Source organism: Acipenser ruthenus, chromosome 13 (assembly GCF_902713425.1).
Source record: "Acipenser ruthenus chromosome 13, fAciRut3.2 maternal haplotype, whole genome shotgun sequence".
Taxonomy (NCBI): domain Eukaryota; kingdom Metazoa; phylum Chordata; class Actinopteri; order Acipenseriformes; family Acipenseridae; genus Acipenser; species Acipenser ruthenus.
Window position 1 is genome coordinate 2446217 of NC_081201.1, and position 27176 is coordinate 2473392.

Consider the following 27176-nt stretch of genomic DNA (forward strand, 5'->3'; position numbering starts at 1 on the left):
CACAATTAACAAAGTGACACACTATTTTATTACACACAACACATTTGTTCTAAACAGTAATCAGCCAGCACGACATATTTTCGTCTCTATCCTGCAAAGATGTTATTCAAAGTCTACTGTGTAGTTTCATTTTTAGTGTGCAAATAGTATTCTGTATTCTAGAAGGCAAATCCTGAAGAATTCCCCGCCAGGGCTGTCAGTCCCTTAAAAAGTACAAAGAACATAAAAATAAACATAAATCCCCTCACACATTCTTTTCTTAACACTAAGTTAAACAAAACTTACATTGCAATACAACAATCTTTCTGGAGAAAAGGTTGAGAAAAGAAAAAAAAAAAAAAAAAAAAACTATTGAATGTCTTTACTGCAATTAAAAGAGAACCATTTTTGCGCAGATCTTTTTTTCAGTCAGGCAGTTCAAATCTTAACCCTGGACCTGTAGAAATTGACCCTCAAATCCAGATAAAGTTTAATTGGTTTATGTTCCTTGTGATCATCAAAAACAGGCAGGTTTCAGGTGTGGGTGATTTGTAAGTGATTGTTTGTGTGACAACCATGCACTTAGAGCGAGTTCCCTCACTGCAGCATGCATTCACATTAAACCTGGAGCAGCTGCTTTGTGATATGGAGAATGATACAGCCTGGAGCATCCCAAACTCAAGAGCTGAGTTTCCATTAGGATATTCTACTCTGAGGATGAATGTGTCCAATTATAAATACAATGTGCGTATATCAAATGTACCTTATAAGACAAGTATGTTAAGGGTTAAGCCTACCTTCTCATTGATCATCATATTGTTATGGTTTGATTGTTATATATTCTTTGGGGGGTAGTGGGGGTTGGCTCGATAGGTAAATTGGTTATTCTCATTATTTCCCCAAGATCTGCACCATTGCTAGATAAAGAACCCACCCCTGGGACAGCCGACAGCTACCGTAATATATATATATAAAAAAGATAAGGCGGCAAAAAAGCCAATGTAAACTCCATCAAAAGAACAAATGCATTTTAATAAAAAGAGAATTCATAACTGTGATTCACCTAAAATAGTTTGCATTCATTAATTTGTTTTTATTTTTTTCGAATTGAACTTTTCCTCAGCTCCTTTATACCTCCAAAAGATACAAGGAGAACTCAAGCAACCACCCTTCTGTACAAACTGGGCTTTCAACTCAAACACCAGTTACTCTTCTTTTTATATGTTGGGATACATCTGCAAAATGAGAACATTATTGAACGCTGAGAAATAGGCTTTTTCAGACACCCTAAAAAGTAAAAACAGCCACTCGGGAAGCAGAGGCAGACCGAACTTGCTTCAGGTTTACAATATTGCAGTCTGGCCCACATTCTTCGCAACGTTAAGTGTAATATGTAGAGGCTTGGTTGATCTCCACACAATACAAGTCCAGGACATGAGACTTTAATCCCCTTTCTCCATAAATGCCTTTGAGAGAACATCTTCGAAGGAGGCTGAATAACCCAGCACCAAATCCCTTGACTGGGGGAGGGGGTAAAGGGAATGTCGATTTCTACTTCTCTGCTTCTGATCGGAATGACGTCACGTATGAAACTTACATTGGCCTGAAAAAAGGGGGGTGGGGTCCGTAGTGCATCGGTAAATGAATGTCCAGATTCATGTTGGGGAGCTCATAATTTATCTGGATGTTTGGCAGTGGGGGAACGTAAGGCGCAGGCTGGATGTGAAGGGGCACGTTTAGGTGCGGATGGGGGACGTGCGGCATCATGATCTGTGGGTGTAGGAGGTGTGGCGGCGGTGGGTGCTGCTGGACGAGTCTCTGGACGTTAAACCCAGGGACTGGATCCTGCCTCCGGGGGATTTTGGCAGGGGTCGTGTCTGGAGGAGGGCCAACTCTTTTGACGGCATGATCTAAGGAAAAACAAAAACATACAAAAATAAAACATGACAAAACATTATTATTATTATAAAACAAAAACAAAAAATTAAATAAAATTGTTCGACTTTATAAAATGCCCTTTTCGCCTCGAGCAATTCCCGAGCAATTTTCGTGGTTCAGATCGGTCAAACACACCAAATCAGCGAGAGCACGCTCTACTAGTTGCTTTCGGAAGACGTACCTGCATCCTTCTTTCTTAGTTCGTTTTCTCCTTCCGTCTGAAGATCTTTAATTATTTGCTCATCGTCTTGCTGAAAAACAAACAAAAAAAAAGTTTTGCATTAAGAACTCACATTAATCTGCAGTCTATCAATAAGAAGTTACCAGTAAAACCAGTTAAATCAGTAAAACTGAGGAAGCAAATTATTTTTTGCTGTGCAATTTGTATCAACCTGCTTTTAATTATCATCTAAACCCAGAAATGTAGGCAGGTGATTCACAGTGAAATTATTCACACCATGATGACACATGACTAAGAGGTCCAAAAATATGACTAAGAGGTCCAATATTGGCAGCAGTTTCTTGAGGCATATGAAGTGGGCATAGAATATCTAAAGCACAAAATGCCTCAGATTACTACAGCCACAGATTACTACAGCCACAGATTTTAGAAGTGAACAGTGTAGTTTGCCTTGATTCTTTACTTTACTGCATCAAGAAGCACATGTATTTATTGTTACTAAAAGCCATTTTGACCTGAACTGTGATTGCATTACAAGCCTAGATTGCTTTCTTAACTATAATATACAAACATAGTTGAGATGCCCATTAACCGAAGGGAAACTTTAGATGGAGGAAACGATAGGAATATCACTAATGGAAATTAATAATGTTATTTGTTCACTTAATAATGGCATATGGATGCACTACAGTATAAACCCAACATGCTTTTATGGCTATGCAACAGTTCAAAGTTATGTCACTGTCAAAGTCACCACTGGCACTGTGGTGGCTTGACCAAGCATTTGCCATCTACAATCTACAAGTGACGTCATGGCTAAATCACTGGTAACAAGAACATGCATCCACTGGTATCTCCATCTACTGGTAACGCTATGCCAGGATCTCATGGGAAGCTCTCTAATCTAGAGCAGTTTCATCCTGTACAAATACACACATTTACGTTCACTTTAACCCTTTCAGTCCTTAGCACCGTTTAGAGTTCTTGAAGTACTGACGGGACTTTAAAGTCCTGTTTACCAAAATATATTTACAAAATAATGTTTTTGTCCCATTCTCTTGTATACTCAATAAAGGAGTTCCTTTTTTTGTATATAACTTAATTTAGCATTCTTCAGCTCAACAAAAATAAATTCAGGACTGAAAGGGTTAAAGCAATACAATAACTCTTAACTGACATCGTGCAATTGACGAGACTCAACAAAACACAGTGCAAGAGGCAGTACACACTCAACTTGATTTGAGGTAGCCACCAAACACTTAAACATATTAAATACAAATAAATACAAAAAGCTGATATTAAATGTAGTTCATTTCTTTCCATAGAATCTGTTGGCTTCTCGCATGTTAAAGAGCTCAGCACCTTCTCATAATAAGAGCAGGGGTGGAGGGTCAGACATGGGACTTACTGTGGGGTCTGTCCAAAGCGAACATTTCTGGCACTGCCGGCAGCCGGAGCCAGGGCTGCGGGCGTGCTGGCAGAAGTGGTTGTATCCGTTAATGGGGGCTCGGCAGAGGTAGCACATGTGGGCTCCACAACGACAAGACATTCGATTGCAGCCTTCGGACTTGACCAGGCCCGTGCCACACTGGTGACACTTCCTCACGCGGGCCGCCGTCATTTTCTCCTCGCTGTTTAAACATATACAGGAACATTGGGGGTTACTAATGCTACTGCCACTGGCACAACCCTGAAGAAAACCCTGCAGACCTACAGCAGACACAGGTTTAGAAAAAAAACAAAAACACACTCAGAACTGAAGACCACTCCAGACATATAGCAAAGAGAACTCAAAAACAGCAGACCAGTAAACTAGTACACAATATTCATATACAGATGCCTATTTCTGTTTCTTTTTCAGGTTAAGGCACTGTAACTTAGTTTTTCCAGGGCAGTCTTTCTGTATTGCACTGTGTTAAGACAAAACAGGTTAGAGAAAAGACGCTGGGTTAGCCAGACAAGCCAATGACCGGTACAGGTGATGTTAGCTTTCAGAGCTGCGGCAAGCTTTCTTCCCATCAAGTGTACTTCCTGCTTGGTTATTAAAGGATTCAGTGGATGTTCCCAGGATACAGGAAACTGTGTCTAAAACCCAGCTGCATCCACCCACCCAGAACTCTATTATAGCTGCAGGAAAGTACAGCAACTATACTAGCTTCCTAGCCACACAGTCACATCTGTGCAAATCCTGATTATACCAAGAGAAGTTTGATACAGCTCAGTCACAATTCACACCCACGGCTTGTGGTTACATTATTTTAGACCCTGGCTGGAGGAGGCTGGAGTTAGCCAGCTAGAGATGTGCGTTATTCTAGTCGTTGAAAAAGAAACACATTATCAATGTGTCCAAGTATAAATGCTCACGCACACACACACAGAGAATAACCACTGTAGCTACAGTCTCAGTCTGAGTTATAGTATCAGTACAATACATATTGAGAAATACTGTTTTTAAAAGCTAAAAACAACAAACAAAAACAAACAACCGCCACATGGATGTTATTGTAATATGCAGCACGCGGATGCATTTAATTGCAAAGAAGGAGGTTTCATCAGAATCAATGGACTAATAGGAAGCAGAGCTTGTGTTTGTTATGCTGTGTTTGAAAAGCAGATTGATGAAAACAATCATTGAACCCTTTTCTGTAATTTACATGTTGACCATGTGGTGTTCCTCAATAGACAACATTTACAATATTAAAAAGAGTTCAAACAAATACTTACAAAGACACCCTTATGCGGATTTCATCCTTCTCGGCCACCTGGTCACAAGTCAGGTCTATGTGGTCCTTCCAAAGAATATGGCATTTCCGACAGCTTTCCTGAAACAAAGAGGAGGAACAGGTTCGGAGGGCGCTGTAAATAAACATAGATATATAAAAGACATTGAGAACCTTCTGGATCCTAGCAAACACTTTTTCCCCCGAAGACTTTTAAAATGCATTGTCCTTTTTCACTCTTCCGATAGTTGTTTCCCCAAGTAATTCGATCAGACGTATAAATACACATAACATAGTTTAGAGGAAACACAATTTGGAAAGACTGTTGCCACTGACACAGCAGGGAACATGAGCTCATACATGCAGCAGTGAAAAAGTAGAAGTCTAGCTTCTGTAGTACACCTGCTGTTAGCTCACTTGACTGCAGTAGCCAGCCCACTGGCCACCCATAAATACTCCATTAAACCCTCAGGTAAAGAGCCAGAAACAAAGCCATTAGCTGCCTTCTGGACTGTTTTGGGTCGAGCCATTACTCCCCAAATCACAAGCAAGCTTCGATCCCAAGTGCTGCATGAATGATGAAGCCACGCTTTTTTGGCAGTTGCAGACTTCAAGTCTTTCTTTGGTGTTGCCTGGAGACGCTGTCCTCCATTTGCATTTCATTCTCTTTTCTTTATAAAAGACACAGTGCCCCAGGACCAATGTGGACATCTGTGCATACTGCAGTCCTGTCTAACACAGGTACAAAGGGAAGCAGGGGGTTACCAGCTGCTATTTTGTGACTGCCTAGCACAGAACAGCACAAGCTCTGCCCGGATGCCCAGTTCTGAGCAGCTGACAATTGTATATCGACACAGTGTCTTCTCAATGCCAGCCCCAGTCACGGCAAACCTGCCTACAGCATATAGCACATTAAAAAAAGAACTAAAAGAACAAACTAAAAACCTAAAGTCGTGTGCTTCAATTACAAGAGGAGATGATGAATGGATGGGTGGATGGATGGATGCATTCTCGGCAAAGATTTGATTGATGGGGTGGGAGATAATAGCATTCCAAGAGGGCATCTGGATTAAAAAAATCGAAGTTGTGATTGCGTTGCAAAAATATACACTTCACAGGAGATAGAAGCAGCATTCGAGAATGTTAATAAAAAGCCAGCGGGTGTTACTGCTAGACATTCCAGTAAATCTGCTTCATTATCTGATCAAGATTGCTACCAGTTTCTGTGAACTCCTTTTAAATGATACCCTATTGATTCATTTTTGTTTTTGTTTGCTTTTCTAATAGGAGGTTACAAATGACTCCTAGAAACAATATGTAAAGCTATGGTGTATTCAGGCAAAAACACTTGTGAAACCTGTTCAGCTTGTAAATACATGTACCAGACTGAACACCTATAAGCAGTGAGACAGCACACCCTAGTGGCGACAGGAGTCATGACAACATGTGCTTGGATCACAGGCACTGTACAAATACTTTCCAACAGTGCCCGGGCAATAATGCAAAATAGTAGTATCAACTGTTTGCCACATTACAATTACAAATATACAAAAAGGTGGTAGGCTTGTTACCCAGGTTTTGATACCATACTGACTGGTAGCCTGGTTGTACTTTCTGTTGGGTTAGATTAATATTTTGGCTTTTCTGTTTTCACAAATAGTACCCCAGCCACTGCATATCCTTTTAAAGATGTGTCATTTAAAAAGGAGAAAAAAAGGAGGAACAGCTTATACACTTTAAATAACTCTGAATAAGCAGCCACAAATTGAATACAGTTGGGACACCTACTATAGTGTATTGTTTTAGTTCAACCACAGTAAGTGACATTCAAAATGGTCACATTATGGGAGTTCAGTTTAATCACGAGCTTTAGCAGTTCCAGAGCAACAGGAAACAGTGTTTGCACACAGCCAAAGAGAGATGCAGGCTGCATGACTGCCCAGACATTCTGGGCTCGGAAGGCACACACCTCTCCACTTATATACGTGTTCTATAAATAACTCGTGATGTCACTGTGATGCAACACCATGAAATCCACATGACTGAACTTGAATTTCAAACACATGGTCCCGCCCCCTGGGCAGGAAAACAAAGCTTCCTGGGGCCAGCGGTACTTCCTGGTTCTGTAACCAAGCAGAACAGCGAGGCACCGATTGTGCAGAAAGCAGCAGGCTGTTTGCTCATACAGTACATGTATTGCTCTGTACACGATTGTTTCAGAAGGTTTAGTGTTCAAGCATTTTGAAGGCAGTGGCCAGCACAAACCAAATTTAAAATACTGATCTTAAAAATGTTTTACTGCGCTCAGAATACATTAGAAAGGAAACTTCCATGTAATACTGAAACTCAAAGCAAGCATGTCAAGTGGAAAATGACTCAGATGTTGACTTTGACTAGCTACCCGACCTATGAAATGCAACACATTTTCACCAGGCCTTTAAAAAAAAAAAAAAGAAGTCGCTCAACAGACCTTAGTGTTAACCGCAACCCAAATCTTACCGGAGATCAGATAGCACCTGGGCTTGTTGCAAAGTATGGTATACTTCTTTTACAAAGTTAGTTCACTGTTTTTTTTTTTTTTTTTTACAGCCAAGTGGTTTAGGGTATTAAATGTTTGGTTTAAATGGAAATCTAACCACAATCCATTTCCTGTGGTATGCCTGCTCTGTGGACCAAGAGCATGAAAGGGAAGTCACAGAAGCTGCTAATGATTAACCAGGCCAACTCCTGGCTCCAGTCCCCTGCTCCAAACACTAGGCCACACCGTCGCTCTTGCCAATGGATTCCCCCCTCCCTCCTTCTTACAAACTCCTTGAGACATTCTTAATTCGTTATAAATTCACACACGATGCAAAGATTATTAAAATAAACAGTAAAGAGATAACTACTGTAGGAACCTCTTAGTGAAACAGGAGTTTCCTCATCTTTCAGTTGTTACCCCTTTTCTTCTGCGACTAAAAAAAAAAAAAAATCAGAAAGCATCAACTGTTGTATTGCCTGATTACCAGAAATTTAAGTTAGCAATCAAATGAAGAAAAAAGAAGTTGTTGGCTCAAAAATAAGGAGGTTTACACTAAGCAGGGCTCAAATACAGTCAATGAGGCTGTATATATTATATATAAACACACACACACACACACACACAATTATTTCCTGCTGAAAGAGAAGTCGTGGATGAATTCGCTTTCTTTTCATGAAGTCAAGCCAGAACCACAGACGGCTTTGCTTGCAGTAAAATTTACCACCGACAGCTGGTCTCCGCTCATTGGCTAGGCACTCAGGAGTCATGTGACTGAGGATGGACACAGGGAACTAGCTTTCTGTGGTTTGAACTCAGATATTCAATACATGCAGAGTTAGACACACCGGGGGGCCGTTTTTAAAAATACTTTGCAATTGCCTCCAGCACAGCAAGTCGATGCATCAAACTGAAAATAACCAGTACACTTTATTTCAACATTAGACATTGAACCAACATATAGCTCAGTTTTGCAATGAAAGATCACTTCGATATTTTGAGCAACGTTTTTTTTTTTTTTTTTAGCAAGCTAGACTGCACAAGAGCCCTGAAGATGACTGGTATTGCTCTGTGAAATGCAGGAAATCCTCTTCCCTCCCCCAGCCTTGGTCTCTGAGCTCCAGCAAAACCCTGCAGCTGCCATATATGGCAAAATAAGCCTTTTTGCAGCAGCTCTGTAAAGGGAGACCAGCGCTGTGCAATTGCAGAGACCTCCTTACTGCACTCTCAGCAACTTCCTCCTGATAAAAGAATGCAAGCCCATGATTTACAACAGCTGTGTCGATCTAAAACTGCTGCATACCTGCCATGTTTTATTCACGATGAAGGATGACTGCTCAGTTTTGCATCAATACCGTTTTTATACGCATTCGGCAGCTCTTACTGATGTAATTCTGATTTACGCATCTACCTCACAATTACCGGAACACTAATATCTTTAAAACATTTTAAATGTACCAAGGTCTTGTAACACAGATTCTCATGCTGGGCTTATTTTAGATTCACTCTTGGAGAAGGACTTTGAAATCTTACTTTTTTTTTTTTTCTTTCTTGTGCAGCTTTGTAAAGGTTAAGCAAGATTTGTACTGCATATGAGCTACGTTTTCTTTACAGGTCTACAGCCACTCAGTGCCACATTAATAAGGTCACACCTCTGTGAGAATCAAGAGGACTCTACTCAGTTACTGTAGCTGGGAAGTTTCAGTTCAATCCACGGTTACTCACTGCTATAGGGGCAAAAGACCACATAATAGAAACTACATATCAGCCTGTCAATGGAAGCCTTATCTTAGCGCAGTTTGTGTCGTGTGCCATTTTTAATGACTAGATTCCCATGACACACAGAACTCAGCTGGAGTCTGCTTATTGGAGGCACATCCCGCTCTGGAAGAAACCACTCCTATCATAACAGCTGTAGGAATAGTCACGTTGATTGTTAAACTGGAAGGCACATCTGAAATCTCTGCGTACCCCCTCTTATTGTAATTATGCCTGCAAAAAACAGATGCGTAAGGTTATTCGACTCATTCCTGCTTGTGAGGACGAGTGAACCCTGCCATGAGACTGGAAACACGATTAGAAGCTTACAAAAAAAGAAATGCTAAATACAAACAGCTACAAATTGTACTGAATGCCCTGTACAGCAGATGAAAGAAAACCGGCGGAACCCTGCCAAGATTTCTTCCTGCCAATAAACACCCTTTCACAGCCAGCTGGAATAGTACACAGTCTACCCAAATGTCTCCTGCCCTGCCACCTGCCCCTCCTTACACAGCTTCCTGCAGCGATCACAAAGCCCTGGAGTGCACAATAAAGATCAAGCTGAGATGCATGCATTGCTGCAAGAGAAAGAAAAGAAAGACCGACAGTCCCTGGATCATCTGCTGCAGTCATTCAACCCCTAACCCTGATGCGCTCCAGGACCACAAGGATAGGATTTTACTCGGCTTTCAAAGATTCATTCATCCCTCGTGAATCCCGAGATGCGCGGAGCTGAGCACTGCAACAGAAACCCAGCAGTTGAAATGGTGCTTATGGGCCGAGATAGAGGCTGTGCACAGAATATTTTACAGAAACACAAAGAAGCTCACCACATTGTTATTCCAATCACAGTCAGAGAGACGTTCTGCAAGAGCCGTGTGCAGGCAATAATATATTATTATAAAGAAAAGTATGATAGAAGTACTATTTAAAAATACACCTTTTTCCTATTTTTATTTATTTTGTCATTTACGTGCATATTTAAAAAAAAAACCCACACACCCTTATTTCATGACTCAGCTTGGCAGATGTTGGCACAAAAAAAAAAGGAAAATGCAAACAAGATTACTAATACAATTAGGCCTACTTGGAGTGCTTTAACAATAAACTTGAAAAGGTTACTCATTTTATTATTACTTAGAAGTACCAGAGGGCATATTTTAAACACACAATGGTAAGGAATAGGTATAAGGTTCCCTTTTGAAAAAGATATAGATTGAATCTTGCAGATTTCTGCAACCCTGACAGCTGATTAATCCAAATGCAGACAAGACCGGAAGAAATCAATAGGAGCTGCTGTGGTTCTCTCATGTGTATTACTAGCACTGCAAGGATCATTTCATTGTGCTGAATCGGATTTCACACTGCAGCAGCTTCCTAGCAGGATCTGAAACCCAGTCCTTCACCGATTCAACCAGACAATGAGAATGGACTGCAAAGCCCTCACAGAAGGACATGGGGACAATTTGCCATATTTATATACTTTGCACTTCAGGGGAAAGATGGTTACTAAGCAAGACTTTAACAAAAGGACATAGACATCTTGATTAAGTAACCAAAATGATCACTATCTATCTATCTATCTATCTACAGGGAGCTGCAACATATTGCAATATCCCCAGGGACACAGCAACTCTTGTATTTCACAGTCTGGACCTAGCCCAATACTCCTTCACTGTTACTTCTCACAATTCATAACATATGGGTAAAAAACACACACTCTGCATCGGCCCCATCCATTGATGTAATCCAGGACAATGACATCACCAAATTACTATTCCCCTCACAGCCAGATGTGAGCCGTCTGTGTTATTGCTGCAAGATTAAATCAATTTAGAGCATCAACAGCCCCATTTGCGTGGCTTGAAAAGTTCAGCATCACATGCAAAGCTGTCAAACTAGCAGCGTGACAAGTGCTGTGCCGATGCATTGCAATTTACAGAGCTGGTGTTTGTGTATCACACAAAGAACACTGACTGAGCTCTGGGCTTTGATCTGTACTGAAAGTACTGCAGCCTCCCTAACAATGCTTACTCAAGTGGAGACCTCCAGTATTATCCATCACACACACACACTCACAAAGGCAGGTGGGTGTGGTACCTTTCTGAGTGTGAATTCTCTAAACACAGCACAGGCAATATGGGATTTCAAAGTAGGTCACAGCACACAAGCAAGTGCAACGAAAGGTGCAGCGCTTTTCATTTTTTTAAGTATTTAGATTTTCCCTGATTTCACTGCAAATTCAGACTAGGAGTTTTCCAGGCATGCATGGTTTTACATATTTTTTTCCTATTCCCCCGGAGGAGGATAGAGAAATGGAATCTATGAAATCCATGGCAGCTGCTTGAAGTGGGATTCAGGCCAAGCCAGTATGCTCAGGTCTGCAAGGCAGCTCTCTACTGCCACCATGTGGAGCTGAACACACTGTGTCTCATACAATTTGGGGAGGGTTTTCCTTCTTGCTGTTTTGGCCTTTATTTTATAGAAGGCTTTTTTCGCCCAGATTTCTGATAAAGCGATAGCACACACTACACGTACATTCAAGAATTCAACACTTTATAATATAACAATTGCACTTATTGGAGATTCAGTTGCAGAACTCTTACCAATAAAGTAAGTGCTACCATTTACTTGTCTTTAATTAGCCTACTGTAATTCCCATTATTTGAAAGAGGTAAAAGAAACAAACAATAATTTTACAAAACTATTTCAACTTTCTTAAGCACTCATTAACATGATACTTTCTCCTTTAAAAAAAAAAAAAAAAAATAGGAGGCGTTAAGAATGAAGCAAAAGCTTTGAAAATATCTACCCACGTCAAGTTCAAGCAGCGAGAGAAGCTGAACCCCCCCCCCCTCCCCCTCCAGGAACATCTAAAAATGCTCCAGTTTCCCTGAAAGGATCCAGATGCCCAGCTTGAGCTGAAATGAATGATTGGTGCAGGAAGTCTCCCACTGTGCCAGAGAGAATAAAGGTTCCAGGACGCTCGCTCCACACACACGACTCTGCTGTGCCTGGAGGGGCGGGCAGAGGCAATGGCAGAACACAAGCCAGAGACAGAAAGGTACTGGCACAGAAATCGATGGAGATTAGGGTTAATGCATGAACGGCATGACCAGATCAATTAATACTGGCAAGCTATGTTACTTTTAATTACTAGCAAACAGTCAATCTTATTCTTCAAATAATCAAAACCAAATACAATAACATAATATTAATGTTGTGGGCAATGCAGACAACTACTGATAGTCACCAGAGCCTTGCTTATTTCCTCTCTCGCTTTGAACAAAATGCAAACTGTATCACACTTAAAAAAAAACCATTGCACATTGTACCAGCACACTGGAAACCAGAATGGAACAAATTACACCATTCGTAGAAGTGCGAACCCTCTCCCAGTAATCAGTGTGCTCTTCAGACAGATGCAGTGTTCAGCCACTCCCAGCCATTTCAAACACAAATCCAGTTGGAATAAACCCCTTCGCTTCCTGCTCGCCCCACGCTGTGCCCAAGATTCTGTCTGTAGAGGCTCCCAAAAAATGTATTTTTTGGCAACTCTGCCGTAACAAGTGTTTTTAATTAAAACATAACCCCGGCGAGCATAATCTAGTTTTAAAACTGCGCAGAATTCCCATCTCTCCTTCTCTCTGTTTGTTGAGTAATGTTAAGGGAGCATAACCAATTTGCTTCGCTATAACCATTACTGCACAGTGCTCTGTCCATAAAACTCTGAAAAGCAAATGCCATTCTTGACAGCTGCAGAAGGCCTCTCTTTCATTAAGAACTGGGGCCACCATTTGAAAACACTGTAGAAAACTATCAACCTTTCTAACTGGAACCAAAAAAAAAAAAAACAGAACAGGATGGCTTGAAAATGGAAATAGTCAAGATGCCAATCACAGCACTAAAGAAAAAAAGGTTTGTCAGGTATTGACTTCTCTGGAAACGTACACAGAGCAAGCGCCAGCCTAGCCTCATTTCCTTTATCACATCACCATGGTACTACAGTGCAGAAATCACAGGAGAGAAACAGCTTACAGCTCCAATATAAACCAAAAAACTAAAACCTCATCACAACACTACCATTTTATAGCAGATCTCCACCCGTGCCCAAAGGTGCAGGTGGCTTAACAGGGTTAAATGCAGATGGGAGGATATAGCTGTTAAAAGTGCATCAGAACTGGACAGACAAGGGAAAAGTATTGACCCATTCCACTCAAACCGCATAGAAGAGATACATCACTTGCACAAATATACAAAGGCAAACAGCAACTACAAGGCGAACAGAGACCTACATACCGATAAATGGATCTTGCAGTGCATTAGGAATGCCGTCGTTTTTATTTAAATTTAGAGCTTTAGATCCAATGCGGAGTGGTTATGGGAGTAAATTGTGGGGTTCACTTATATAGAAATTAATATAAATTACTGTTTCTAAGTTTAGCCTGACAAACAGTGATTTCTCTGGAGCTGTCATATCTTAAAAAAAATAAATCACATTTGGATCACATGCCAGCCAGGATATATAGCTTCCAGCTACAATCTGTCTCTACGGGAAGGGTCTAAGGCCCTTAATGGAACTGAGGAATGTTCTGTACAATTCAATTAGGGCAGTGAGCTTCATTTAGACGTTTGCCTGCTTGCTTTTTACCCAAGATTCTACTTGCTGTTCACTAAAGGGGTTCCTAAAAGGAAGGAAAGTTTAGGATCTGAACTGAACAGAGTAAGGAAGCCTGGTAAAAGACTTCAACCTTTTTCAGGATGAAAAGCATTAAAATAGTGGATTTAAAAGGACATTTGAAAACTGGAAAAAGCTGTTTAAAACACCAGAGAATACCTAATTTATATTTATGGAATAAATAAGTGAGCATCTACATTATATGGTAACACTTTGAACTTAGACTTGATTACACATACACCCGGTAATGTAGTTAAGACTTGCTGATTCAAAGTATTTTCATGAATTCCCAAGACTGCATGTATTATGTAAATGTTTCAGGGAGCAACACAGAATAAGACATCAATAGACCTTGCAGAAATCCCCAAGATGAAAAGCAGAAATCTGTCAAGAACCGGTGCATTTTACACTGTATAAATATTGAATGCCTTATACTAAAACCCTTCCCATCTCAATGCACACACAAAGAACCTGTCACATTAAATCACTCTTGCAAAAGAGCTCCACGAAGCAAAGCCTAAAAAACAGAAACATCAGTCCCAATCACTTCATTCACTGGAGAGGTACTGTGAAGCACTTACATCCATTTCTTACCAAGCACTTCAAAAGAGCCTCATATGGCAGGAGTACATTTTTTCCAGCAATGATTACACAGCCCGAAGTCAAAGGCAAAGAATAGGACTCATTAGGAGTTGGAAATGCCCATTAGGACATCATACCAGGGAACAATGACATCATGTTAACACATTATGTGACAAGGATTATCTCCACTGCAGATGAGAATAGGGCTTATCAAACAAAATGCACAGCACACATGATGTGCTGAATATAAACACGCTTTAAAAAAAAGAGTGCCTTTTAAAGGTCTGCTCAAGCTTATTCAAAACAACTGCATTTCTTTTAAACCACTCTCAATGCAGCAGCCTTTATGTCCGTGGTGATAAACAGCCTACAGTTTTTCAACACTATTTTTGTGCTGACCACACATAAACGCGGTTTCCATTCAAGTAGAAAAGTACGCTACATATTCGGAGGCTGTAAATATCTAGCTAGCGGTCTGCACCAGACGAGAGAGTTTTCTTGGTTGTCATGTGCTCATTTAAAAGCAAGTTAAAATGCACTTTTTATCTTTTAAATCAAAAAATAATTAAAAAGATTAAAAATTAAGATTACAGTTAAAATAAAAAATAGTGTTAAGTTGGATCTTTCCAACTACAAAAAAGGGGCATTTTTGCAGCTCAAGAGATTGGTTACTGTGAAGTGAATGTATCCCATTAGACAGGCAGGAGTGCTATAGAGTACAGGGGGAGCACACTGTATCCCTCAGTGATTCACAGCCAAGGCACTGACAAGCTCTGCTGTGAGGGAGCCTGCATCCATTCACACCCTTCACTCTCACCAGGGCCCTCACAGTAAATGAAAAACAAATGGAATTACTGGGCACAGAAGTCCACAAAGTTAATTCAGTTAGGACGTCAGTCAGTTATAAAGCTAATGGTGGCTATAAATGCCATAATGGGAAAAATGTGGTCCCCCAGCTGTCTAGTATAGTTTTTGTTGTGGTGTAAATCATATGTACGCTTTTTTTATTTTTATTTGAGAATTGGTTTGCAAAGCAGTTAAAACGAATATCAACTCAAACCAGACTTTTCAGAACAATTTGTGTATTTTGGAACATTACAGAGGTTAAAGAAAATGTGAAACAGGCACAGCTTTTTGTTAAACAAGACAGACACTTGTGTTACTCTTTCTCTTGATACAGGAAGTGAGAGAAAAAACTGCAACGCCTCAGATAACCAAGAGCCATCACTTCCTCTTGCAGACACCATGAAAATTGTACAGATCAGACAATCTGTCACTTCAGATCAAATTAGGAAGCCATTTCAGGTTCAGAACACAAAGGCTACCCTTTCTGTTCGAGTCGCTGCCTTTGCCGTCAGTAGTTCTTGTTTTATTCCTTCAATGCTTTTCAGGAACAAACCTTTCCAACAATAGTCTTTTCTATTCCAATTCCAATTTACTAAGCTGTATGCACTAGTAAGAAAACTGCAATAGGACTGGAGCGATCTAGTCACCCACAGACCTGATAAGATAAGGCTCCTGCTGTGCTTCACTAAAATGCTTTCCAGTGTGCAGAGTAATTTGATCCATTCCTGTTTTTACTATGAGTTTAATAAGACACACCCAAGCTTGTTACCTCTACACTGTGGCCAATAAAGCACATATTAAACCCTGAAATGGGTGAAACTGCAAAGCAATAGGAGTCTTATTTCCATCCCTAATGTGACAAATGACCTGGAAAGGCTGGTTACAAAATGGAATAGAAGAATACTACCAATACACATTTTAAAAAACACCATCAATTGTGCAGGATGGATGTAGGACACCTCTCCAAAGTATAGTAATGGACACATGGGATTAGGCCAAGACTGATGTAACATCAACAATCTGCCAAATCACAAGATTACAAAAATCTTTCAGCAGCTTTTACTACAGAAGGACAACTCCTCGAGACAGCCTGGAGAGGATGAATCACCAAGTGCTCTTATCTGCATGCTTAGCTATACCATTGGCACTCATTATTCTTAAAGGAGAACAAACCGTGTTTTTAACTTCATTCGAAACATTGGCACATGCTGAATTAATGCATAAAAACACACATGGAACCAAAAGACAAGTACATTTAAAAGGGATCAGTAATAATGTTAAGAGGTAAGAATGTGGATATTAAACTGGTTAGCTCCTTCGAAGCAACAAAATGCACAAGAGGTTTTTCTGAGATAGCCAAACAGGCCTTATTGCTACTACAAATAATTTTAGATTGAGATATAAGTTTTGAGCCAATGTCTTAAGGTTCATGGACTAAGAATTGAAACCAAATCTGCAGCTTAAGCTGAAAGCCTGTTTTACAGACTATGCTGCAGTGAAAGGAAGTAGTCAAATAAAAGACAGCCCTTAGCGCAGCTACCAGTCTCGGCACAAACTCCAAACCACAGAAATGTAAACGACTGCTGATAACATCTTGAAGTCTGACTACGGATATGGGGGCGCAGGGTTTTCAGCTACTGATTTGTCATAGTTTTATTTTCCTGCCATAAAAGGACAATGAAACACAAGCTGTGGGTTGGACTAGAATATAAAAACCAACCCTATGCATTCAAACAGTCTTCAAGACAGGATGTTACAATAAAAACATATTTGTGAAATAGTCTCTCGCTAAAGTGAGGAAGGACAAGAACCAATGATTTCCTATTCTATCAAGATCAAGACAGTATCTTCCTGTTTTATGGTCTTCAACTTTGCAGTGTTTTTTGCCCAGCCAAATGACAATTTACCACTATTTCAAAACAGTAAATACTACCCTCATCATCATCATCATCGTCTGAGGTATAGGTGTTGATGCCATTTTAGCTGTTTCTAGCTTATTTAAAAAGTAGGAAAAGAAAAAAGTGCACAAAGGCGGACTAAAGCAACAAAGGCACTAGATTGCACATTTGTACAACTTCCCCTTTTCAGCTGGTTTCCTTCATTTTTGAGGTTTAGAAAAAAAAAAAGGAACTGAAGAATGCAACCCACTGGTGCTCACAAATCAAGAAGCACTTCAGTCAATTTCAGACTTTTACAGCCCTGCTTTGATTTATGGAAGCGTAGAGGGGAAATATGCAACACAAACATGTGGGAAAAATCATATGCGAGATGTTTGCATTCCTAAATTTACAACCCGACAAAAGCGATAAACAATGCAAATCGCAACTGTTGCCAAACGGATTAAAAGCACTGAAACCACGCAGCATAACTAAACATTGGAACACTCCCTCCTCAAGCTCTTTACATTCCACAGACTGGACACAGGATCTCAGACACCGTTCTGCTCCTGTTACTATGGGAACACTGTCCCTATGAGTTAGCACTATTAAAAGGCAGCGAGACAGCAGAGTGATGACATGTTGTACCGGCCATCTAACAAAACAGTGTCGCTGTGACCATTTTATTGCTTTTCAAATTCGGCCAGAGTCAGAAGGAAATTAAACAACACAGCTCAAAAAAAACAAAAAAAAAAAACAATTGTATTCCAATGTGACAACATGTAGCTACCAAGCATTGGAAGGTGCTTACTGTTCTAGTTATGCTCTAAAATGAGTACACCTGCAGATAATAGTCGATCTCAAGTCCTCTGGGAGGGAGCAGCATGGAAGGTATTTTAACCCTTTCAGTTCTGGAGGGACTTCAACATCCCACCTTATCTTAGTGGCGAATGTTAACACACGCCATCACGTTTGAACCTCACGAGACTCCTAGGTCCTAGTCTGAGGTAGTGTATAAATATATGTTATATACAATATATATGCTGTCCTGTTCTCATGTACACTTAATAAAAGAGTTTATTCTTCAGCTTGATTCAGGACTGAAAGGGTTAAAGGTCTGTATTCTACTGGATAACTGGAATCAATAGCTGTTCAAGAATCGGAAGCTTTGGGTCGCAAAAGTATGTTGAAGCATGTGCTTGAAAGACGTAATGTTATATTTAAACTTGCAGTCTCTGAGCACCATCTAGTGGTCAAATGAAAAGTAAGCTACATTTTCTACTCAGTGGAGTCCTGCATTTTGGGAGCAAGCATGCATGCATCTGCACTTGGGTGTATATGTGATCATAGGGAGGTGGCCAAAACAATTCTTGATTGCTCAACTTCACAAGTGCCGTTTAAAGAGGAACGCTGAACAAGTCAAATAATGACCTCAAGCTTAAACAAGTTGAATTCCAGCCTATTGTAACAGCAACAACATACAGAGTACATTTAAAAGTGGTTGAAACACCCAAAGGTTACTGGGGACTGTGCTTACTTTTCTGCAGCGTGCGTTTGGACAGCTGAAAAGAAACACTTCTTTATCCAAGAGAGCCGGGAAATTACAGAAGGGGCATCTGCAACAGAGGAAGTGACAACAAAAATGTTTTACTCATGGTTTACATTTCTCAATATGTTTGTGTGCGAGTATAATTTACCTGGTGCAACGTGTCCCTTACATTTTAGTAATTTCCCCTGCTATATTGACAGTGCACAGACAGTTTTAAAGTGAGAGGAAATAGGCAACGCTGCAGCTATTAACTGCTGCAGAACTGTAAGGTAAAAATGGCACATGTGCAGAAAGACGGGCCACCCCCTCACCTGGTGCAGGACAGGCCAGTGTAAAACTGCACTACATTCTTTCAATCAGGGATAGGGTTAGGCTGATTTAAATCTTAAGCTCGGTATTCAAATTCTCTCAGCTGGCTTGACGCTGAAAGCCTGACCCGTCTTTCTGCACCTACATCGTAAAAACTTATATAATCCAAGTAAGGATAGACAAATGTTACTTTCCTACCAAACTATGACAAATAAAAAAGCACTTGTTTGAACAGAAGAGCTGTAGTCGGAGCTGCTTTTTAAAGCGGTTCACACCCAGCTGTTGAAACGAGGAGGCAGAAAGAGGAATCTGACCTAACAAGTTCGTCTGCGCAGGTGGCAGCCACAGCCTCTTCTGCGAGTCGCTCGTAGTATTTACACAGAACGTTCTCTGGCAACACCTTCTCCAGCTCGCTCGTTGGGAAGGAGCACTGGCAGGTCCCATCCATGCAGCTCAGCTCCGACTACAAACGAAGGAAGTTCTCGATTGATTCTTCTTCAGATTTAGACAAACACTTTTCTTCTGAACACTTGTCTAATTTTTGTAAGTAACTCACGCAAATAGGCAGGAGCAACGTTTTAAAACCAATATGATACTTCACTAGAAGCCAGTGTAGTGACCTCAAAACTGGAGCAACGTGACAAGTAGTTATGAGTAAGTATTCTGGCTGCACTTTGAACTCTGCAATAGGAATTTGGTTCAAACTGGCCATTGTCTAAATCTAGATGAAAATCAGGGGAGTTAATAAGGAGTACTGTTTGGGTTCAACAAATGAAATACCAATAAATGCTACCATAAGGGCCGCTTATAAAATATGGCTCCAATATAGGGACAAATGCAAAAGAAAGACCATTTAAAAGAAGTTGCATTTGTTGCCAGCTTACCCTTCCTGCACCAAAGACAGCCTCTTGAGCGTATTTCACCAAGCACTCCTTGCAGAAGAGATGCCCATCTGTACACTGTGTGAGCTCTTCAAAGGCAAACTCGCCATAACAGCAGAGGCACTCGATCAGCTGTCCGTCCTGCAAACACAGAGGGTACAGCCCAGTCACACAGGCAGCATGCTCCCGATTAAATCACAAGGTGATACACAGAGGGTACAGCCCAGTCATACAGGCAGCATGCTCCTGATTAAATCACAAGGTGATACAGAGGGTACAGCCCAGCCATTTCCTCAAAGAACCATCAACCCCTGAAAATGTATCTTGACACTATTATCTACTGCAAAACTAATAGCAACACTTACTTCAATGCGTCTGTAGTGCGTTATATCCCTCCAATAGCTTACCTTTTGATACTGCTCCTCATTCATCTGCAGAGCCAACAAGAAGTCTTCATGCTGAGAACAGGAAAGATTTAACACATGTAAAACTTAACAGACCCACTGCGGATTTCAGCTGACCTCTATATTTGATATGCAGTTCAGTTCTAAAAACCCAGATTACCACTAGTGTTGCATTACCTTACCTAAGATAACATTAGTAACAATCAGGGGCTGTGAAACCAGCCCATAATGTTTAACGTTTGGAGCAGCTAAGCTTGGTTTCTTTTGATCTGTTGCAAATGGAAAGAAACAGGCCTGGTTTCAAATCACTTTGAACTCAGTCCCATGGGAGATGGAAAGGTGGTATAAAACTTAGGGGCTTCTTATCAAAATGTGACATGACAGTTCAGCACCAAAACGCGAACTAGCGCTGCAGTAAAGAGATCATTCAAGCTCTCCACAGAAATCAGACGCAGACAATCAGGCAAGGGGATTTGGTATTAACTGGGCTAATGTATCAATCCAAAACTGTTGTTTACCTCAGCCATTTCCTTCGCTTTCTGTTCATAGAAGTTTATTTCTTTAAGCAATGGTGGAACGATGTTTTTTTTGTCATACATCCTACAGTGCCTCCTCTTGTTTTCCAGAAAATGCAAGCGCCTCTCTAATTTAAGATCACCTACAACAGGGAAAACGCATCTGCAACATTAGCTCTCAAGGGTAACTCAAAATCCAAAAATAGTTACACCAGGGGACGGCTACTTCAGGGTTATCTGTACTGCCTGGATCTCCATTAGTCTGTGAAGCCTGGGCTGTGCCACCAGGAGTCAAAGTCTCTAGATGTACACATATATCAAAAGCATGGTACGTGTATATTACAGATCTCGACACAAGGTCATGAACAGCATTACTTATACTTCTAGGGTTTTCAAAGGCTCAAAATACAGAATCAATAGCTAGTCAAAATTTGCTGACACCTTTTCGGAAATCTCTTCAAATAGCATCATACGGCCCCAAGAATCAAGTCTAAACAGAAGGCATAAAAAAAGAATGTTTGTCCACTTTCTCCGTACCATGTTCAAACTTGAAATCTATATATATCTGGCTCGTTTCTTTTTGCCTTTTCTGCTTTTTTGTAGCTTCAGGGAATGTCTCGCGCCACTTCTTAACGGCATCCGTTAAGGCCTGCAATACAATGAAAACAGTGCAAGAGACAAAATAAACACACTCCGATCACGTTAATCAATGCATCATTCAGATTCTAGCTGCTCTTCACTTTGAACTAGTAGTTTGCATACTTCTGAAATCTAGGAAATGATACTGGTATCTAAAAATGAATGTCCGCATGCATATTGCAGACAGAACAATTCCAATTTAACTAGCCTCTTCAACCTGGGTCGATCCTTTGTTTCTTCATTTCCAGCTACGGTCCATTATTTAAAATCATCAGTACAACTTTACCAGAATACAACTAGAAAAAATAAGCTCTTCTTAAGTTCTATTCAAGTGCATTTCATTCTAATCTCGTTTAACAGAACCAAGCTCCTGTTCCAAAGCAGGTCTTTCAATTGCTTAACTTAATCTTGGATAACACATTTAACAACGGAGGACCAGGTTGAAACAATGTCCTGGATCTAGACAGCATTACTTTTCAATGTTCCCCCACAAGGCATGTAGTGGGGTGTGCTGACCTTGCGTGTGATTGCATAGTGTCCTTTGAGGGAATGCAGAGCCCATTTGATGTCCTGACTGCTTAACATTTTAAAATCAGCCATGAGGAGATCAGCAGCTTGCATGACAGTGCGGTGGTGTGCAGGTTGCAACTTGGCAAAGTCAAAGTAATCTTCTTTATTCTAGCAAAAAACAAGTTAGAGACATTGAGGTTAGGCCCCGCCCCCCGACTATCTCACCATATCACAGTCATCGTCACATCACCTGAAGGACTGGTACCCGATCTACATCTAAATCGATCAAGAGGCGCTTCTTTTCGTTCTTCACTCGATTTAAATAAATGTACATTTCTATAGATAAACTGCTGCCTCCTGGTTCCTTTACTGTAGTTCACATGGTTTGGATTACAGTCAGCTCACTGGAGTAATGCTGAACTACAGCACAAAGTAACAGCAACTTTTTAGCATGGTCTCCAGGGCTGGAGTAAATGCCAATTCCATTTCCAATTCCTACGAAGAAATTGGAGTTTAGAGACATAATAACTGTTGTGACTGTTCAACTGCTTTCATTTGAAGCCAGTTTAATTGACTAACAGCGACTTCAACTGAAGTAATGCGTTGCCACTGTGAGACGCTCATTTTAACAAAATACTGCAAATTGATTGTTGGAACTGATTAAAATGGAATGAGAAACTGAATTGGAATTGAAAAACAGGAATTGACCCAAACCCTGGACATCTCAGCATATTACACATCGAAGTAAGAAATATAAGCAAAAAATAAAATGGTGATCAGTGCTTATTCTGCGAGTGTCGAGTGTTTATGAACTGATAATCCATACTTACAGGCATGTCTTCACTGGCTTCAAGAAGAATACTTGCTTTGTGGGCAGGCGGCTCCTTCGTCTTTGGATAGTCAGGATTTTCTAACAAGTAGTTACCAATTCTGCAAAATTAAAAATTAAACACAGAAAGCAATGCAATATAAATAAAAACAAAAACAGGACAACTTTGTGTTTTTTTTTTTTGTGCTAAGACGGGTCTACCAAGAGGTACAAGTGGTCCTGGATACCACATTGTGGTTCGGAAACCCCCTTTCATTGTAAAGACATACTTACGCATTTAAATCAGCCAAATTGTGGGTCCTAATGAGGCTTTCCACAAACGCTTTCTCTATATCAGGAAAGAGATTGGCCTGCAGGAAAAGGAGATTATAGGGTGTTAATACTTACTGATGAATGGAACACTCACTCCCAGAGCACAGCAACAGACAGAAATAAAAAAAAACAGAAGAAATAACACACAAGTTACAGTCTACATTACTTCCCTAAACAAACACCTTGTGTAATTGTGTAACTGTAGTGAAATGGTTTCCTAACTTATTTACCGCTCTCAATAAGAGCCCTTATTGTTTACCAAATGCAAAAAAACTGACTGTATTCCCTGTGGAATCTAACACAAAATGGGCGTTGGATTTTGGGAGGTCCTTTCCCACATTTCACATTACCGTTTCATTCGCCAGTGTGGTGATCAGATCTTTGTCGTACCCCACGGCATAACCTGCTTCTGGATCCAGAGCTTCCTGTACAGGGTAAGCAGGCCCAGGTCTCTCGTTGTCGATCTCCATTGCCTGGCCATATCCATTGCCCAGGTGCTGGGCCTCTGGGCCTGGGTTAACCTCTAGGACGGGTGGCTGCTGCTGCAATACGGGACCAGGCGTGCCCACCTGACCCACTTCTCCAGCTGCCACAGCCCCGTTCGGCACCGCACCAGCCAATGTCAATGTTTGCCGAGCTTTTTTCCCTCTGTTATTGTTATTGTCCTCAGAGAGTCGGCGACGCGCCACGACGATTCTCCTTTCATAAGGACCTAAAGGGCCCTCTCTGTGAGCTTCCTGTGGCACGCCTCGAGCTCTGTGTGGAACAGGGGTCCCCCACTGTGCTGGTGGAGGCACAACATTTGGAAGCAACAATTCCTGCTGTCTTTGCTAAAGAGAACGAAAACAGCAAAAGGATATAAAAGCCACGCTCCAACGGTCAGTATCGTGAAGTAGTCACAATATCAGGTACATCAACTTCAGCATTAAATAGATTTACAGCGATGGATATATTGCTTTCAAGATACCATTTTTTGGCTTAGTAAGAAAATACTGCCGTACATATATTTACCTGTCTCTCCGCATACATTTCACGAAGATTATTTAACTGATTCAGCGCATGAGGTCTCCCGTTCTTTGGATAATCAGGATTTTCTAACAAGTAATAAGTGATTCTGAAAACAAAAAAAACTATTATAATAATTACACATTCCTTTTATCTGAATTCACCACATTTTAAATCAATAATAATCATTTTTATATAAAAAAAAAAGATAATACAACAGCAGTCTTGATTATTATATATTTTTATTAAAACGTTTTGAAGCGTCTGCCTTAAATATAAAGACATACTTACGCATTTAAATCTGTCAAATGCTGTCTCTGTATAAGGTTTTTCACAAACACCTTATCTATACCTGGGAAGAGATCAGCCTGCAGAATAAAATAAATAAAAAGGAGATGAAGCGGTTTCTTATCTGTACATTTACACAACGGAACAAATATATTCGTTCAATTAACAGAAGAAATAAAAGTAAGGATGTTTTCTTAAATACCCCCTCTGCATTTATTATTATTCCTATTAGTGTTCCTTCATTTTCTAGGAGGTGAGAAAAGCCGTCTTGTGTTTTCAAGTTAAGCCAGACTTCAACAGGGATCCATCAGGCGTCTTACCGTTTCATCTGCCAGTGACTTTATGAGATCCTTGTCGTACTCCACGGCATAAACTGCATTCACAGGGTCCTGTCTGGGGAATGCTGGCCCGGGTCTCTCACTGTCCATCTCCGCTGCCTGTCCGTTTCTATTGGCTGGCTGGCGGATCTCTGGGACTGGTTGAAACCTAAGCTGCTGCCGGTACTGCTGGAGCAAAATCGGACCAGGGGCACCCGCATGACCCACTTCTTTAGCCATTTTCGGCACTGCACCCCCGTGCCCAGCACCTCTTAAAGGTGGAATCAATGGCTCAGGTGCTGCAGCAACCAACACTTCTGCATTATACGCAGCTGGAGGTCCAGCGGGTCCTGGGTCTTCTGGTTTAACTGCTCCCCAACGAGCTGCCGGACGGATCACATTTGGACGCACCAGCTGATGCTGCCGTGGCTACAAGAGAACAAAGACTGACAGAAGTAGAATAGCTGTCTATACAGTTTCCACGGCTTAGCCGAATCACCATGACCCTAACTGACAATGAATGGAGGAACTTCTCGTAACAAGCTCATTCTCAGACTATAGCCAACTCAAGTGTAATGTATTTAGTGAAATCGTACACTTTTATTAAAAAAAGCCTGTATAAATGCAGAATAGACTCCAAGTACAAAAAGGTGAATTGTTTTGCATTAACAGAGAATCGTTTGGAAATGTTACCTCCAAAATAACCACGTCATCATCATCATCTTCCTCCTGCTCTTGCTCCTTCTCTTTCACGTACGACAGCTCAACATCAGAGTCATCTGATGTGGCATTAATAAAGTCCCCACGTGCTTTCCCATCTGCCATGAAGAAAATCATTTTCAGAACAAACTGTCATTAACAGTCTCCACTGCTTTTGCTGAAGGTGAGGATGTTAGGCATGTCCACAGCAAGGGACATAAACAGTTCTGCATAGGGGGTACGTAATCAGTCCCCTTTGCTGGTAGTTTTACTTGGTTGGTGGTGCCTAAAGTTCTTCCAAACTTTTACTCACCTTCTCCCCGATGACGATGAAAAGTGCCCAGGTGAATGACTTCTTCATCAGCTTCTCCATCGGCCATTTTCAGTCATTCACACTCCAATCCTGCACCTGCCAATCAGTGACTGGATAAGGTCATGCTTCCAGACCACCTGGAAAGAGAGATGCATTTACCTGGTAATAAGCACATGGAAATCTCCGGGTTTAAATGAGGGAATCCCAACAACCTGGATGACTAAAGCATCTGGAAAGCATCCTATACAAGACAGTACACACTAAATATCAAATGCCGCACTAGCATCAAACAAAGTTCAATTTATGAATGCATTACTGAAACAGTATTTTTGTGGTATTCGGTATTAATTTCAACGTCAGAGTTTTTTATTTTACTAAATGCTTTCTGCTCTATGCCATTACTGCAATTTCACATGATTAATGGACAGTTCAGAAGCTCTGATGAACTAATTTAAAAGCTCCAATTGCAACACTTCTGGGAAGTCAGAGAACGTTTGGGAAGTCCCTTCATTCTATAGCGGCAAGCCTGTAGTTTTGTGAGATACACTCCAATATGACTACTTAACTTAGTCACAGTTCCTAGTACACCTGGCAACTCCTTTCCATGTACTACATAATAAATCAATTAAGGTCCATTAAGCCTTCTGCTTGGGCGTCGCGTTTAATTGGGTGGTTATACACCGAGAACACAGAAGGTGTGAATTGAATTCTGATTTAATTGAAGACGCTAAATACATGTTATATATCCTGCTGTGGGCAGGTAAACTAATTGCCAGTCGAGCTGAGTACAGCAATGTCCAGCTCAATGGATGCAGGTCTGCAAGCTCAATATATAACGCAGCTGCAGATTTTGTCGTACAAGATTAAATAGCGCTGTTTACTATCATCGCCATCATCTTATGGGTTACACATTTCGATATAAACAACTACAAATAAATCTCAAGTGTGACAACAAAGCTCTCTCTTAAAACAAAATCGTCAGCTGTCGTCAAAAGTACAAAGCTAGTGGAACTGGGCACGTATACCGTATACATTTAAAAATAAAAATAACAGACATTTACAAAGTAGTCTGTAGGCAGTGCGTCACGCGTTTAAACTGCGGCCAAAAATGCATCTCAAATAAACTGCACGGTCTAATTCTTTCCCCCGATTAATCTCTATAAAAATGAATGGAACCGATTATCTGTGAAACTGTGTTAGTGCCATAACCCTGTTTTCAGTTTCACTTTGTTTTTGTGTTGCTTTGTTGCTCGCACTGACCTACTATATTCGACCCTCCAGCTAATAATAAACAAACACTGATCAAGGTAGCTTAGGTTATGTATTATACTACAACGTAGGCTTTCATTTGAGAACTGATAACAAAACGATCTGCGATAATATAATTCAGCGAGAAACATCTACATACCCTCGTCTCTCCGTTCTCTTCCTGTATATTCGCAATAACACATCTCCAGCAGATTGCCAGTTTGATACCGGAAACTGGAGCGCAGAATACAGGCTTCGTCACACGCACGCTTGACATG

General features: G+C 40.8%; 1 protein-coding gene across 2 annotated transcripts; it reads right to left on the minus strand.

Annotated features, from left to right (window-relative positions):
• Positions 1–27176, minus strand: LOC117417650 (E3 ubiquitin-protein ligase RNF216-like). 2 transcript variants are annotated; one of them, XM_034029810.3, is made up of 20 exons: positions 27059–27176; positions 25651–25787; positions 25332–25456; positions 24642–25067; positions 24325–24401; positions 24040–24142; positions 23379–23858; positions 22990–23066; positions 22718–22817; positions 21894–22055; positions 21276–21387; positions 20742–20881; positions 20227–20277; positions 19823–19960; positions 19253–19401; positions 18618–18696; positions 4823–4920; positions 3507–3729; positions 2099–2168; positions 1–1889 (listed from the first exon to the last, which is right to left on the minus strand). In XM_034029810.3, exons 2-20 carry the CDS (start codon positions 25715–25717, stop codon positions 1573–1575), a joined length of 2994 nt encoding a protein of 997 aa, XP_033885701.3. In that variant the 5' UTR covers positions 25718–25787; positions 27059–27176; the 3' UTR covers positions 1–1572. The 2 variants fall into 2 exon arrangements, with proteins under 2 accessions (XP_033885701.3, XP_058891425.1); XM_059035442.1 differs by lacking the exon at positions 27059–27176 and adding an exon at positions 26911–27047.

Bases quoted from the DNA above. Each gene is read 5' to 3' on its own strand.
- LOC117417650 (XM_034029810.3), bottom strand. From the start codon at position 25,717: ATGGCCGATGGAGAAGCTGATGAAGAAGTCATTCACCTGGGCACTTTT. The intron at 25,068-25,331 runs GTAACATTTCCA...GTTCTCTTGTAG, and splicing joins ATGACGTGGTTATTTTGGAG to CCACGGCAGCATCAGCTGGT. The intron at 24,143-24,324 runs GTAAGTATGTCT...TTTTGTTTTCAG, and splicing joins CATTTGACAGATTTAAATGC to AATCACTTATTACTTGTTAG.